Source organism: Molothrus aeneus, chromosome 3 (genome assembly GCF_037042795.1).
Source record: "Molothrus aeneus isolate 106 chromosome 3, BPBGC_Maene_1.0, whole genome shotgun sequence".
In the NCBI taxonomy this organism is placed as follows: domain Eukaryota; kingdom Metazoa; phylum Chordata; class Aves; order Passeriformes; family Icteridae; genus Molothrus; species Molothrus aeneus.
The window spans coordinates 5859870-5874696 of record NC_089648.1 but is presented as its reverse complement, the minus strand read 5'-3'; the positions used below and the strand labels follow the sequence as shown (position 1 = coordinate 5874696).

Genomic DNA, 14827 nt, shown 5'->3' with positions numbered 1-14827 from the left:
GCTGTGCTTGAACCTGCAGGGAGAGGTTGTAGAGGGCAATGATGTGTCTGGTGCACTCTGCATTGCCCAGCCATGGCCTGGCATGGCCAGAACAATCCATGGAGATCACCAGCGCTTCATTGATGCCTATTTCAAAGCCTACCCAGGTAAGGAAAGTGCCAAGGGAAGGCAGTTTCACTGCACTAAGAAGCACACTGAATATTTTCAGCATGAAATTATTGAATATTGAATATTCAGCATGAATACTGAATATTTCTGTACCATGGTGGCTTGGGGTGTGTGTCACAGGTTGCAAGCAGGCCCTGATGGTTTTAGGTAGTGTTGACCATTCTAGCTGTCAAAATGGATGTATTTTCTAGAAAACTTTAATGCCCAAGCTGTAAAGTCCAAGTACCTTTTCTCTGGAGCTTTGTATCTCACTTGGGAAAAAGGCATATTGGATGGGAAATATCTCATGTATCACTGAATCTTAACCTTCCTTTTTAAAATCTGGTCAAGTTTTCTGGTAAGTAACTAGAAGTGGCAGAGAAACGTTTTTGATAGGACATTGGACAAGACAACTGCCTTCACTCAGGAGAAGAAACTGAAAGGGATTTGAAAGCTACAGGGTGGCAAGAATTAGGCAGGCAATCCTGAAAATTGCACAAAATACAAAATGGGCTGGATAATAAGAATGGGAAACTGCTACAAGAAATTGAATGACCCCACAGTCTCTTATTACTCTCTACATTTGCATTTATGTCTTGTTGGTATTTAGTTGATAGTTGTTTAATTGATCTGGAAGGGCAGAAAACATGACTGAAAGTCCATGAATAGGGCAGTAATGGGTCCTGGCAAGAACCACCTTCAGATTTCACAGCAGTAGCTGCCTGCTGCTTCTCAGATGTGCCACTGGAACAATTCAGATCTAAACATGGGCTTGGTGAAGAGCCAACACAATCTGTGTTACAGGATGTTCCTCAGTGACATTGCAGTTTCCAGGAAACCTTGGGCCTTTTCCAGTTTCCATCAAATGGTTTAGACCCTCCATGCTTATCATGGGCTGGTTTGGAGGTTTTAGCTGATCTGATTAGCAGTGTTTATCCCACATTCACATGCTAGAGAGTGACTGTTATCTGGGACCTGGATCTTTGTTAGCTGGGAGGGAAAATGGCTTTTCATCCACCCTAGTGTAAGTGATTAAAAAAAAACTGGCAGTGTTCCCACATACAAAATGTAATAGAGCTGCTCCCTTTCAGCTGAACAGCTGGAGTTTTCCACTGTGTGCTGCCAGCAGCAGTTCTGAGCTTGACCAGTAGCCTGTGGCATGATGGCAAATGGCATTTGAAGTGGTTTTGCCTTAGTACTGTGTGCACCAAGAGGTGTGAGCACACAGCTGCTGTGCAGATGTAGGCAGGCAAAGCCTAGAGAGATCAGAGAGCCCCTCTTGGTTCTGTAAATCCAGCTGAGCATGGCTGGGTTGTGTGGCTGGGCTTGGTTCTATTACAGGAACATCAGCCACTGGTTGCTGCTGATTGCCTGCAGTGATTTGTCCATCTTGGCAGAGACCTGAGTGTCACTGACATGTTTCTGAAAAATCTTTTTGCTAGGATTTTTTCTCCTGAGAAGCTGAGAAGCCTCAGAAACGAAATGTAAACAATAATTATCTGCTGCTGTGGAATGCAACAGGTGCATCTTTGATTAGTCCATTTGGTTGTTTCTAATTAATGGCCAATCACAGTCCAGCTGTCTCAGACTCTCTGAGAGTCACGAGCTTTTGTTATCATTCCACTTCTTTCCTTGCCAGCCTTCTGATGAAATCTTTGCTTCTATTCTTTTAGTATAGTTTTAATATGTCATTTTCTTTTAATATAATATATATCATAAAATAGTAAATCAGCCTTCTGAAACATGGAGTCATGAGAACATGGCCAGTTCTCATCTCTTCCCTTGTCCTGGGACCCCTGCAAACACCACCACACCTGAGCTTCACCATCTTGGTGCTATTCAGGTGCTTCTTAGGAGCCAGCACAGCCCAGGTGGAGCAGAGGAGGGCAGGGATGGCAGAGGGGAGTGGGAAATGGTGGGGGGAAGGTCCCACAGCTGTGAGCTGCCCTATGGCCATCCTACAGTGTGGTCTTTCCTGCACCAGAGCCCAGCACTGGTCTCGGGGGTCTCTGTGCTCCTGGCTGGCCCCGAGATGTGTCAGAGTCTCTTTTCCCAGCCCAGCAGCTGAAGGAGGAGTCAGGATTCTTCTGTTCTGGTCCTCAAGGGTGTTTATTTGCTGTTATCTATAATATTCTTTCTCTGACTCACCAAGGTGTCTGGCAGGTTGGGTTGAGGCACACTGACCGCCTCAGAGGCGGTGTTATCTTTTATACTAAAAACTACGTGTACATTATTTACAATAATTTCCCAATACCTATCACCTATGTTAGACAGTGAGTTCCTACTCTAAACCAATCCAAAAGTGCCATCATCACCCAGAAGATGGAGGCTAGGAAGAAGGAGAAAAAAGGACAAGGCACACCCAAATTCCTCCATCTTGGGACCCCAAGACCCCATTCTAAAATCCCCAAAATTCTACTTTTCACCCTGTGACAAACTAACTATCATTCTACTTAAACTTTCGTGGCTTGTAATTCCTCATATAAGGTTGGTAATTTTTTCCATGGGTCAAAATCAAAGGCACAGGGGTCTGGGGCTCTGTGCCAAGGTCTCTGAGCCCCCTGGGCAGGGGCTCGAGCCCTCCAGGGCAGCCAGAGGGATGTCCTGGATTCCAGCACACTGGCACACTTGCTGCTGCTGACCTGCCCTGTGTCTTTCTGCAGGTTACTACTTCACAGGGGATGGTGCTTACAGGAGCCACGAGGGCTATTACCAGATCACAGGGCGCATGGATGATGTCATTAACATCAGTGGACACAGGCTGGGGACGGCAGAAATTGAAGATGCAATGGTAAGAAGTTCCAAGCAGGTGGGGGTCCCTTGGCAGGGCATATTCTGTGGGGTAGGGTGACCCTTTCAAAGCAGCTTTCAAATCCCTGCCCCTGCGTAGGCACAGCTTGATGCACAATGAAACAGCAAGAGGAAACAGCTCCCTTATTGAGGAGACAGCAAATGAGCAAGTGAGGGGAGCCACACTGTGGGCAGTGCCTGCAACTGAGCTGTCAGAGCTGTGTTTCCTCTCAGTGATGCAGTTATATTTTGGATGCTGGTGGATACTTCATAAATATCTCTCCTATTTCTTCCTTCCCCTGTGCTAATACCTTGTGGTGGTGTTCGCAGGGGTCCCAGGACAAGGGAAGAGATGAGAATCTTGACTCCGTGTTTCAGAAGGCTGATTTATTATTTTATTATATATATTATATTAAAAATGATATACTAAAACTATACTAAAAGAATAGAAGAAAAGATTTCATCAGAAGGCTAGCAAAGGAAAGGAAGGAATGATAATAAAATCTTGTGACTGACCAGAGAGTCTGAGACAGCTGGACTGTGATTGGCCATTCATTAAAAGCAACCACATGAGACCAATCTGAGATGCACCTGTTGCATTCCACAGCAGCAGATAATTATTGTTTACATTTCGTTTCTGAGGCCTCTCAGCTCCTCAGGAGAAAAGATCCTAATGAAAGGATTTTTCATAAAATATGTCTGTGACAATACCTGACCTCTCCTCCCTAAACCTGTGGTTCCTGCTTATCTGAACTGGCTGAGTATGCCTGAGAATTAGGCAATGTTAAACGCAAAGCAACATTGATTTATGTCAGCTGCAAAACTAGCCTGCCATTTTGAGAGAAAATAATATTATCTCTGGGAATTGAAAACAAAAAGTCCTCAGAGGGTTTATATTTAAAGCTTGACCTGTATATTTATTTCTATATTATGTGCCTTGCTTGTAAATGACACTTAAATGTAACATCTGATGAACTGAGCTGTTTTCACATGGAACACAGGATCCTACTTTATCCTCTGTGTGTAATTCTTTTGTCTGTGCAAGTTTCTGACCATAGCTATAGGATCCAGTTCCTCTCACAATCTATGTATGTGTATGCATGTGTAAAAGAAAATATATTTGTGTGTTGATTGCTCTCTGATGTTTACTTTCATATTTTAATCTAATTTAAGATAATCCATTCTTGGGTGTGGGATGCAGATACATGGTTTCTTGTTTGTGCACTTCTTACTGCAGAAGAATGTTAAATTAAACTCTGCAGTACAACAGAAATAATCACTGATGTGTAGCATAGTAACAAAAATGCATTTTGGGTTAGGGGATGAAGAAATCTGATTCTTTCCACTTTCTGGTGTGCTTTGGGCACTTATAAACACAAGTCCAGTGTGGGCTGTGATGTTGGCAGCTTCACTTTTTACCTCTGCTGGCCACAGCTCTCTGTAGCACTGAGAACTGCAAGACTGGTTTTGCTTGTGGTTTGGCAGTGGCCAGTTGCCATCTGGGACCACAGTCATGCACAAAGAAAGAGAAAGAGGGTTTCCAGCTGTTGCAAATTCAGCTTGGTGTGCAGTGGGCTTAGCAGTGGGTAGTTATTTTTTGTTTATAAAAGCAGGGCCAGTACAGAGTTACTCCCTGAGATGTGGCTGTGGCCATGGCCACCAGCTGACCCTGCAGCAGGACACTGGCATCCAACTTTCCTGCAGGGCTTTCAGCAGTTCTGATTTGTGTATTTTTGCTTGACTTTTTGTGAAGGCTGATCACCCTGAGGTCCCTGAGACAGCTGTGGTTGGGTACCCACATAAGATCAAAGGAGAAGGTATGTGAAAAGTAGTGTCCTGTCATGACATCTGCATACACTTCCCTTAAATTCTAACCCTGCATGTTAGGAGTTGCTGAGGGAATGGGAGGGCAGTTATCCTTAGGCTGACTGGCACTGCAGCCCCAAGAGACAAAGACAGCCAGGAAAATATCTACATGTTCCTAACCTGGCTGTTACTCCCGAAACTGTTTTCATCCATAGTGTTTGTGTATATGGTAGAACTTGCTTTAATAGGATTGTGCTTAGAAATGTCCTCTGAACAGAATGGGAATGGCTGATTTACATTGGCCAACCTTTGATCCCAATAACACTTTGGTCATTTATGCTGACTTGTCATTGTCACTGACATCAGTCACAGATGCCAAGAAAAGGCTGGGCCATCATTTGAGGGCTGTAGTTTGACTTGCTTTTGTAAAAAAGCAAGTCCATAGTTTTCTTGTCGGTCCCTAGATTGTGCATAGGAATGATTTGAAACCTTCTTTGGCATTCAAATGAGCATCCTTGGTCTTTCCAGACAGTATCTAATATGATGTTTGTGGCTTCTGCTCACTTGTCTTCCAGGTGCCTTTGCTTTCATAGTGCTAAAGGAACAGACAGCTTGTGTAGACCATATCAAAGAAGAGCTCAAAACCATAGTGGCTTCCAAGATAGCAAAGTATGCAGTGCCTGACCACATCCTGGTAAGTGGGAGACTGAAACTGGTACCAGCAGCAGGAAATGGACACATCACACAGCCCTCACTGTCCTGCCTGCAGTGCTGCTGCTGTCCTGCTCTGGCAGGAAAACAGAACTGGCAGGAGGGATCCAGGGAGGGGGAGGGCAGCTGCAGTGGTCTGTCTGCATGTGAGAGAGGCACTGAGAGGCAGTGACACTGCCCAGCTAGCTTGCAGTCAATTAGCATCAACACCAGACCTCAGAGCACTGACTGTGTCTGTTGCACAGCAGGCCTGGCCCTGGAAGCACTGATGAGCTCCAAGCTCTGTCTCAAGCCTCCTCACCTTTCAGCAGCTCCCTTTATTTGTTAGGGGGAGAATTCACAAAGCTGCCCCTTAGCTGTCCCCCAAGCTCTGCCTGCATCCATTTCTCTCTTCTTGGAGGCAGTGACCAGACACTTCTTTGAGGGGCTCTGCTTTAGCCACATGCATGTAAGGTGGACACCAAGGCACAGGCAACAGAATACAACAGGAGCAGCCAAGAGTGGCTCCTTCAACTTGGAACACCCCAGGATATCCTCAGTGGATTGGAGAAGCTTCCAAGAACTTGCAGGTGTGCAAGGGAATGCCTCCATTTCCCTGTGTTTTGGGGTAGTCCTGCAGAGAAGTCCTCTAACTCTTTCCTTGCATGTCAGTTAATGCTATAGAATTTTGTAGCCTACTGGCCTGATTGTGCAGCAAAATGTGAGACCTGTTGGTGTCTCTGCTCAGTGTCTGAGAACTCTTCATCAGGCTCACATTTATGCTAAAGCCTTTGAATTTGCTGCTAAGTCCTTCCCAGGAGGCATAGCCAAGGCATTTAAGATTGTTCTGGTTATGAAGGAAGATGTGTAGGCTGACAGATACCAGGCAGAGAGAACATCAGCAGACAGGAGATATCCCTTGAGCTGGAGACCCTGCAGCTGATGTGCAGAATTGTGTTGCTTTATATTCCTACTCTGTAAAGCTGAATTATATATATTATATATTTATTATAGATATATTATATAATTTTATATATATATATATACACATATATATTTCTGTCTGTTCTGGTAATGTGTTGAGATTTGTGTCACCATTTGTGCTTAAGTTTTCATGTGTAATTAGATTTTAATAGTCAACAGCATGTTCAGGACCTGATTCCTAAAGGAGCTGTGCATCCTGCAGCACTCAGTCTGTACATGGAAATGGGGAACAAAATCCACTTAAAATAAGAATAAAATGTATGGCTAGTGACACTCCTTTCCTTGGATGTAATCTTGTGTGCTCCAGGATGTATTTCCCAGGAGCCTCAAAGGAGCTGTGGCCATGAAATAGTGTGCCAGGTTACAATGGTCCAGCCAGATTTCCTTGTGGTTTCCAGCAGGACTCCAGTTCCATTAAAGGTGCATCCTTCCCTCCTTTGCAGGTGGTGAAGCGCCTCCCTAAAACCCGATCAGGGAAGATCATGAGAAGGCTGCTGAGGAAAGTAGTCACTGAGCAATCAAGCAACATGGGAGATGTCACCACACTTGATGATCCAAGTGTTGTCAAGGAGATACTGGATGCTTACCAGAAATACAAGGAGAAGAATTCCTTGTAACAGGCGGCTCTGCAATTTCTCTCCTTCGGAAACGTGGAAGGTCTCAAATAACCAGGCAAACAGCATAGTTCTCTCTTGGTGGTTTTTTTTTTAAAAACTGTTTCCTTCTAGGGGAACAAGATTTTCCACTCCACAACATTTTTTGGGATGGCACAGGGCTAGGAGCAGTCTGCAGTTTTCCACTGTCAGTGAACTCCTTTTCCTTGTGCTCAGGGCTGCTGTAGAGCAGCTGCTGGTGGTTTCCATGAGCTGTGCTGAAATTTAACATGAGCTAAAGCAAGATACAGATGCTCTTTTTAATGTTACTGTACAGGGAAATGTTTTTTACACCATGCTTCTTGCTGTTTTAAAAGAAGCCTTGGAAAACACTTTTTCAATGTTTTCCCTTCAGCTTGGATATCTGAGTCTAAGCAGCTGTATTTCACTGCAACTGTGGTGCCTTTTCAGCAATTCTGAATTCTAGAAGGTGTTTCATGTGCATTATTTACTAGGGACATGAGAAGGACGTGGCCACTCTGATAATTCTTCCTTGACTTTACCCATTATTCTAATATCTCCTTTCCTCATATGGATTTGTTGCTGCCACCACATGTCCTGGGACTTCCCAGAGATGGTGAGCCTGTGACCCTTCATGTCCCACCTTGGTAACCCAGCACCAGCACTTGCAGCTGCAAAAAGGAGCCACAAAGCCCCTCAATGACTGGACTTCCTACATCTCCTCAGTGCACTGCTGCCATGCTGATTTACCAAAGAGTTGAGTGCCATGTGGGTACCCACAAACTGCACAGTCCTCAAAAAAAGTGCCTCTTGCCTTTTGGAAAGTGAAGCAGCATTCCAGACCAGCAACCTCAGAATAGCAGGGAAAAACAGCCTTTGTCATTCCTATGCTTTCAAGATTGCAATTAATGTAGTCAGTGTTTTATTTCTGGATTCATTTTATCATGACCACATTCCAGTTGAAGTGCTCCTTACATTTGGGCTGTACAGAAGAATTTGCTAGTAGGGCTACTTATTCCTGAATTTAATTGGAGCAACACTGCTTTTTCCAGGGTAATTGTGTACCAGAAGGACAATTTGTGCACCTAACTGGAGGCAGGGAGGGCAGGAGGGAAATGGGTAGGTGATCTCTCGGACTGGGAAAGGTGTGAGGAGTTTTTTGGCCAGCAGAGATTCTGGTACCACAAGGGGAAGCAGGCTGCTTGAAGTATGATATGTTCTTAAAGACAGGTGTGGTGTCTTAGATCCTAGAGTTCCTCTGAGGACACCAGCTGCATTTCCTTTTTTTAAAAAAATATTTTTAAGGTCTTTAGGGACTGAATAATACAGTAAGGAATACCATGCTTTGTTAAATATCCCATCCTTCTGACTGATTGCATTTTACATAAGGTAAGTAGACACCCTGTGGACTTTCTGGGAAGTTGAAGATCAGAAGGTTTGAAGGTTTGACAGGATGTTAATATTTTAGGAGATAGACAGTACTTTATTGCCATTGCAATAAAAAAAAAAAATCCAACCTGCTTCCTTAAGTAATTTTCAAGTGGGAAGCAGACAAGAGTTAATGTTTTTGACAGAAAAAATGCTCTCACTTGTTTAAACAAGTTGTCTCCATGCAGTCTGAAATAACAGTGTGGAGGAAGAAAAATTACTTTTGAACAAGATTACACACTTTTCCTTTAATCAAGAAAGCATTTCTTATATTATGGACATAAAACTTCCCTGTCTTGTTGACCTGAAATTTCCCTGTGTGTTGTCCCAGTGGTCACAGACCCCTGGTTTAATTCATCTGAACTTTCACAAACACTGTCTGTGTGAGGAGCCATGTGCTCTGGTGCATTGGGACATTTGCCATCCAATTCCTCTGCTCAGGGAAAATGAGAGATGGGTGCACTCCCTCACCTGCACCCCTTTTGTCTCAGCTTGCATGGGCTTAGGGACCATGGCTGCCAGGGAGGGTCCAGGCTGGCCAGGAAGCTGCAGAAGCACAATGAATTCACAGCTGGCACAGCTGTGCTGCAGATGGAAAGCTGTGGATGCCCCATCCCTGAAAATGTTGAAGGCCAGCTTGGATGGGGCTGTGAGCAGCCTGATCTAGTGGAATTTGTCCCTGCCCATGGCAGGGGGTTTAAGTAGGTGGTCCTTGAGGTCCTTTCCATACAAACCTCATTTCCACAGCTGAGCTGTGGTGCTTGGGATGCCCACCTGCTCAGAAGCCTGCTTGGGGTACTCCAAGAGAGCAGGTGGTGCTGCTGTGCTGCCCACATGGTGTCCTGCAGTGGACACAGCTTGTGCTGGGCAGCCTCAGTCTCTGGGTAAAACTGCAACTTGTGCCAGTGTCCCAGCGCTGGCTATTGGAGCTGAGAGCCTGTGCCCAGCCCATGCTGTGGCACCCTGAGTCTGGTAAAAACACAGCTGGGCAGGGCTTGGAAAGAGCACCTCTTATGGAAAGCAGGATACTCTGATTTACTGAGTAGGCTACTCATAGAAAGCTTTAAATCGAAATCAAAATTTTACATTTTCCTTCCAGAGTTTAAAGTTTCCATCCAGAGAAGTCCCCATTCCTTCTTTCTACCCACTATGTCTGCTAGCTGCAGCAGTTGCCTCTTCACTGCAAGCTTGAGCTGAGCTTTGCATTTTCATCAACAGCAGCACTGGTGTGTGGTGACAGTGCTTTCTACTTCACATGCAGCAGGCTTGTGGCTCAGGGAGGGATTCAACCCACAGAATTGGCTCTGGTTTCCTCAGTGCCTGAAATGCCAGGAAGGAGGAAGTTTCTGAAGTACCCCAGGCCTGCAAGGCTCTTAAGACAAGCTGATCTTCACCAATCAGTGGTCAGATATCAGTGGGATCGTGGGACAAACTTGGGGGCAATTGCTTCATTTAGAAAAGCAGAGTTGTTGAATTTTTCTAAACCTTTGTGTGTTCATGAGTGATGTACAGTTTGTTTGTCAGACTGCCTTTGTATCTTCATTAAAAGAGATCCAAAGTCAATTTTACCTGTTGCCATTTATTGCAAAGGGCCAGCATGCTTTTGTTTCCCCACTCAGTTTGCCAAGACCTGGTCATGGTGCTTTTTCCCCCCAGGTGGAGACACAGACCATGATTTTTCCAATTCTATAAAGGGAAAGCTCCATCTGTCTAGAAGTAAGTTTTGTACAGTCTAATGTTAAGCCTTTAATTGGATTTTGTTTACTTGTAATCATGCTTTAAACACATTTCTTGTCCTTTACCAAAACCAGTGTCTTCACTGATCTCTGTATTCATATTTTCAGTGAAGGAAATAGGTGTGATGGTTTGGCTTTCCATTGTAGGTGTCAGACCTGTCCTATCAAGGGCCTGGGACTTTCTCAGTTCTCTGAACTTTCAAAGGAAGGCAAAGGAGTTTGAGATCAGAATGAATTGTGATCCAAATTGCTGTTTTGCTTTGCTCCTTTTCTCTAAGCAGTAGCTCAGAGGAAATGAGTTAATGCCAGAAAAGTGCCACTGCAAAAAAGAGCAAAGTAGAAGAATGTTTGGATGTCAATAAGCTGCATGTCTCCTATAAATCCTGAGATCCCACTGCTTTACACATTTTCCTGTGTGATGCAAACAGAGAATAAGGAGTGGGAATATTTAATTACCATTAATTGATATGGATAGTTCTGTTCCTTGCTTTGTGCACACCTTGCACAGGTAGAAAGGAGTGAAAGCAGGGTGTGTGTGGGCAACATGAGAGACAGCGTTGTGTACAAAGTGTATAGCTGTTCCAGAGACAAGCAGATGAGAAGGAATTTCTTTCCAGGTGCCTTGGATCATTTGCCAGTGACACAAAACACATCCTCTGCAGGGTGTCTTGTCCCTTAAGAAGTGAGAAAGGCTGAGTTTCACCCTCTGCCCACCCCGTGGATAAAACAATAGGTGTAATGAGGGGATGAACACCGTTAGCCTTCTGTCTCCAGCAGCTGCTTTTGGAAAGGTTCCAGTGCCACTTGTAGCCCTCTGGCAAGTCACAGAAAGGTCAGAAAAGCAGGTGTCCATCTCCTCACTTTGTCTCTCAATGCTACGGCTGCTCTGATCTATTTACTGATAATTTACTGGTAAAAGTGGAGACTGTTTTCTGGTCTAACACAATTATGTTTAAGGGCTGCCTCTGTGACCAGTTAAAGCCACAGAAATTGATTTCAGCAACAGGTTTCTGTTTTTCAATTACTCAGGAACAGATGATCCTTTTCCACCTTGAAAACAGACAGTTCTGGACAGGGAATTGCCCTCTGGATGACTCTAGAGGTGAAGCATGTTTTTCATGGCCTGTTTTGTCTGGGATAGAAGGATCTGGGGACATAACCACCTTTTGCAGTGGAAATAATCATGGCTGTGCAAAAATTACCAGCCTACAAACAGTGGCAATAAAATCTGCTGTGGCAGATCATTCTTACTCTTGCTTCTGTTTCTCTGTAGCTTTTGTGTATCTGCTTTGACTCCTTGTGTCTGAGCTGACAGCTTACTTTGGCTTTTGGGTATGATGGGGCTGGGAGAGTAGAACCCAGTGCTTTTTAGTGTTCATCCTGTGCCTGGCATGCAGAAGACTCAAATTTCTTTTTATACTGATTGAATTTTGGGGATGTGATTTTACTTTTCTCTGCAGAAGACCAAGGTCTTGTGCATTCCCAAGAATGACAGCCTCACAGTTAGATGGGATCATGGAATAGAGGTCCTAAGGTTGTTCAGAAAAGTGGATGTCCTAATGGATCAGTGCTGCAAACCTCATTTTGCTGGGTCTTTTGCCTGAACTCAGCCAGAGCACAGAGGAAAGGCCCCCCTGCCATGCCTCCCTTTCCTGGCTAGAGACCCTTGTGGTGTTTGTGAGGTCCCTTGGATGAGGGAAGAGATGAATCTGACCCCATGTTCTCAAAAGGCTGATCTATTATTATATTATATTACATTACATTACAATACATTACATTACATCATGCTATACTAAAACTATACTAAAGAATAGAGAAGGATACAGACAGAAGGCTTAACAAGAATGATAATGAAAAACTCATGACTGACTCCTCAGAGTCCAACACAGCTGGACTGTGGTCATTAATTAAAAACAATTCACGTGGAACCAATCAAACCTGTTGGTAAACACTCTCCAGCCACATTCCAAAGCAGGAAAAGAGGGAGAAGCAAATGAGATAATATTGTTTTTTTCTCTGAGGCTTCTCATCTTCCCAGGAAAAGAAATCCTGGCAAAGGGATTTTTCAGAAAAAAAAAATGACAGTGACAGACCCTCTCTGTGGAAAGCCCACACATTTTGTTACTATGCAAGATGCCAAACAGCCTTTCACATTCCTTGGCCAACTGAATTCTGGGGTCATCTACTGGGGAGTGCAAACCTGCTTTTACTTCAACTGCCTGGTGCCATTGTTTGTGTCCCACCACTTGGTTTGATGTGAAGAGAATGAAGCAAAATCCCACACAACAAGCTGCAACCCAGAACTGAGTGGGAATTAGAGAATTAAAGGCCTTGACAAGTGGCTTTGGAAAGGGTCTACATCCTAGACAGTGTGAAAGCCTCAGGCCTGGCCTGGCTGGGCTTAGGGCTGGCTGCCCTTGGGAAGGGAATGGGAGGGGATGGAGCTGGGCTGGGGTTTTGCAGCCATGGGAACGAGAGAAGCATGGGGAGCGTGTCACAAAGGGGCAGCCCCAGGCTGGGCTGGTGCAGGCTGTGGCTGACACGGCCCCAGCGGCAGCAGCCGCCTCTGGCTCTGCCTCTCTGTGCCGAGCGCTGGCGACTGGAGTCACCCTTAGGCCCTGTCTAAGGCTGGGCCCAAGCTCCCGGCGCTGCCTACACTGAGCGTGTTCCAGACTCAAACCCTGACACTTCTGCCAGGCAGAAGCACGGGTTCAACCATGGATTTCACCAGAAAAGGAAAGACCACGGAAGGAAAAGGTGAACATAGAAAGGAGCAGAAATGCTGGAGCCAAATGGAAAAAAATCCCCCCAGACTGCAGGGAAAACTGGTCCATGGTGGTCAGTGCTGGCTCTGAGTCAGAGTAGGTGCCTGACAGCTACAGATGATCCTGCAAGGACACCCATGGCATCACAACACCGTCTCATTAGTTTTCGCTGCTTTCTCCTTTTTGACAGTGGCCAAATGACTCCTTCTGTCAGCCAGGACAGGGACAGTGGCCACAGCTGACCCCAAACTGGACATGGTCATGAGATGCAAACCCTGTTGCTTTCTTTGCCTTCAATGTTGAGTCTCACTACAGATAAATTTCCCATTCTTCCTCTGCTTGCTGATCAGGTCCAACCCTGAGGATGGTATTATGGTGCTATAGAAACACCAATAAGGCCTGCCTGGTGGCTGAGAGGTCTTTGTGGTTTTCAGAAATAGCAGTCACAGCTGTGTGGGTTTTTCCTGCAGATTCACACAAGGCCAGCCTCAAGAAGGAATCTTTTTTTCTCCTCTCACCATTGGAGCCTTCCATCTTTCCCTTCAGACTTGCTAACTCAATACAGCTCAGAGGAATTAAACACAGCCTAGTTCCAGGAAAAATAAAACCAAAGAAATTGTCTCAAAAATTAAAAAAAGCCCTTGAGTGTCTCACCCATTAGATGTGTTGATGAAAAGGTGGGAGTTCCCCTAACTCACTTCTTGCCTTGTGAGCATGGCTCAGCCTCACACAGAGGTGAGGTGGGAGCTGGGCCGCTCTCTGTTGGGAGGAAGGGTCTTGTGTCAGCCCAGAGAGGCTGTGCACATTGGCAGGGAACAGCTGTGCCCTGCATGTGCCCCTGCAAGGAGCTGTGCTGCTGCCAGTGCCCCTGGAGCTGCAGGGCTGCTGAGCTGTGGGGCAGGGAGAGCAGCAGGAGGGTGCCTGTGCAGCTGAGCCATTCCTGGAGAGCACAGGGCTCTGGGCTCCCTGCTGTCCCAGGGCAGCCCTGAGGCCAGGCTGTGCCTGTGCTAGCTCCATGGAAGTGGCTCAGGGTTTCCCCCTGGCCTGATTCAAGTTGCTGCCATTCAGAGCATGTTTCCCTGTGCAGCTGTTTAGAAACTTCCAGGGAATCTGTCCCATGAAATACAGAACTTCAGGTGCTTTAGGTTTGCATTGCAGGCTCTGATCCATTTTGTGTCCCCACTTTGCAGGCCTGACTGGCTCCCCTCTTGCCAAGAGGGTTTCCCTGGCAAATCCCTCCATGCTCCTTCCTTCCAAGCCATTGCCTCCCATCCAGAAGAGCTCTCTTGCAACCCTGGCAAGCAAGATATTGAGCAGAGAGCAAGAGATTGGCAAAAATGTCACCAGTTATGATGAGGACAGTAGAGAAACCCAGGAGCAGAGTTCAGAGAGAAAAGGACGTAAGGTAAGGAGACCAAGCTAAGTCCAGTGTGGTGAATGTTCAGTTTATGTGCAATAGGAAGAGCTCTGAGACCTTTTCCTGTGCTGTGAGCCCAGGGCCATCCTTCAGAATGACTCTGTGGGCACTTCAGAGATGGAGATCAGCACTGGCTGTGAGGCACCTCAGGGGCAGGGAGAGAACAGTGATCTAAACCCACTGCCATGCCATCCTAAAGGCCAGTGGAGGCACTGGCACCCCAGAACACCTTGATGCCAATGCCAGCTGGGAATGCAGCCACACTTGCAGATTAGTGTGCACGATGAGTGAGCTGAGAAATGTGGGACATGGTCTCTCCCTCACCAGTTCCCTTTCCATTCCCCATCCTGAGCCAAGCTGCTGCATCAGGTTGACTTTTCCTGTCAGTCCCAGTTAAGAGCATGGCTAAACTTCTTGGGGCATCAAAGGGGGCAAGCTGGATTCTTTATC

General features: G+C 45.7%; 1 protein-coding gene across 1 annotated transcript in view; it reads left to right on the top strand.

Annotated features, from left to right (window-relative positions):
• The window catches only part of ACSS1 (acyl-CoA synthetase short chain family member 1), a 33317-nt gene extending 23295 nt beyond the window's left edge, over positions 1-10022 (top strand). The window contains exons 10-14 of the mRNA XM_066547753.1: positions 20-146; positions 2811-2938; positions 4691-4754; positions 5319-5437; positions 6861-10022. Of these exons, the coding sequence (XP_066403850.1) occupies positions 20-146; positions 2811-2938; positions 4691-4754; positions 5319-5437; positions 6861-7034 (612 nt within the window). The 3' untranslated portion in view covers positions 7035-10022. The remainder of the gene's footprint in view (positions 1-19; positions 147-2810; positions 2939-4690; positions 4755-5318; positions 5438-6860) is intronic.
• Positions 10023-14827: the final 4805 nt, after the last annotated feature.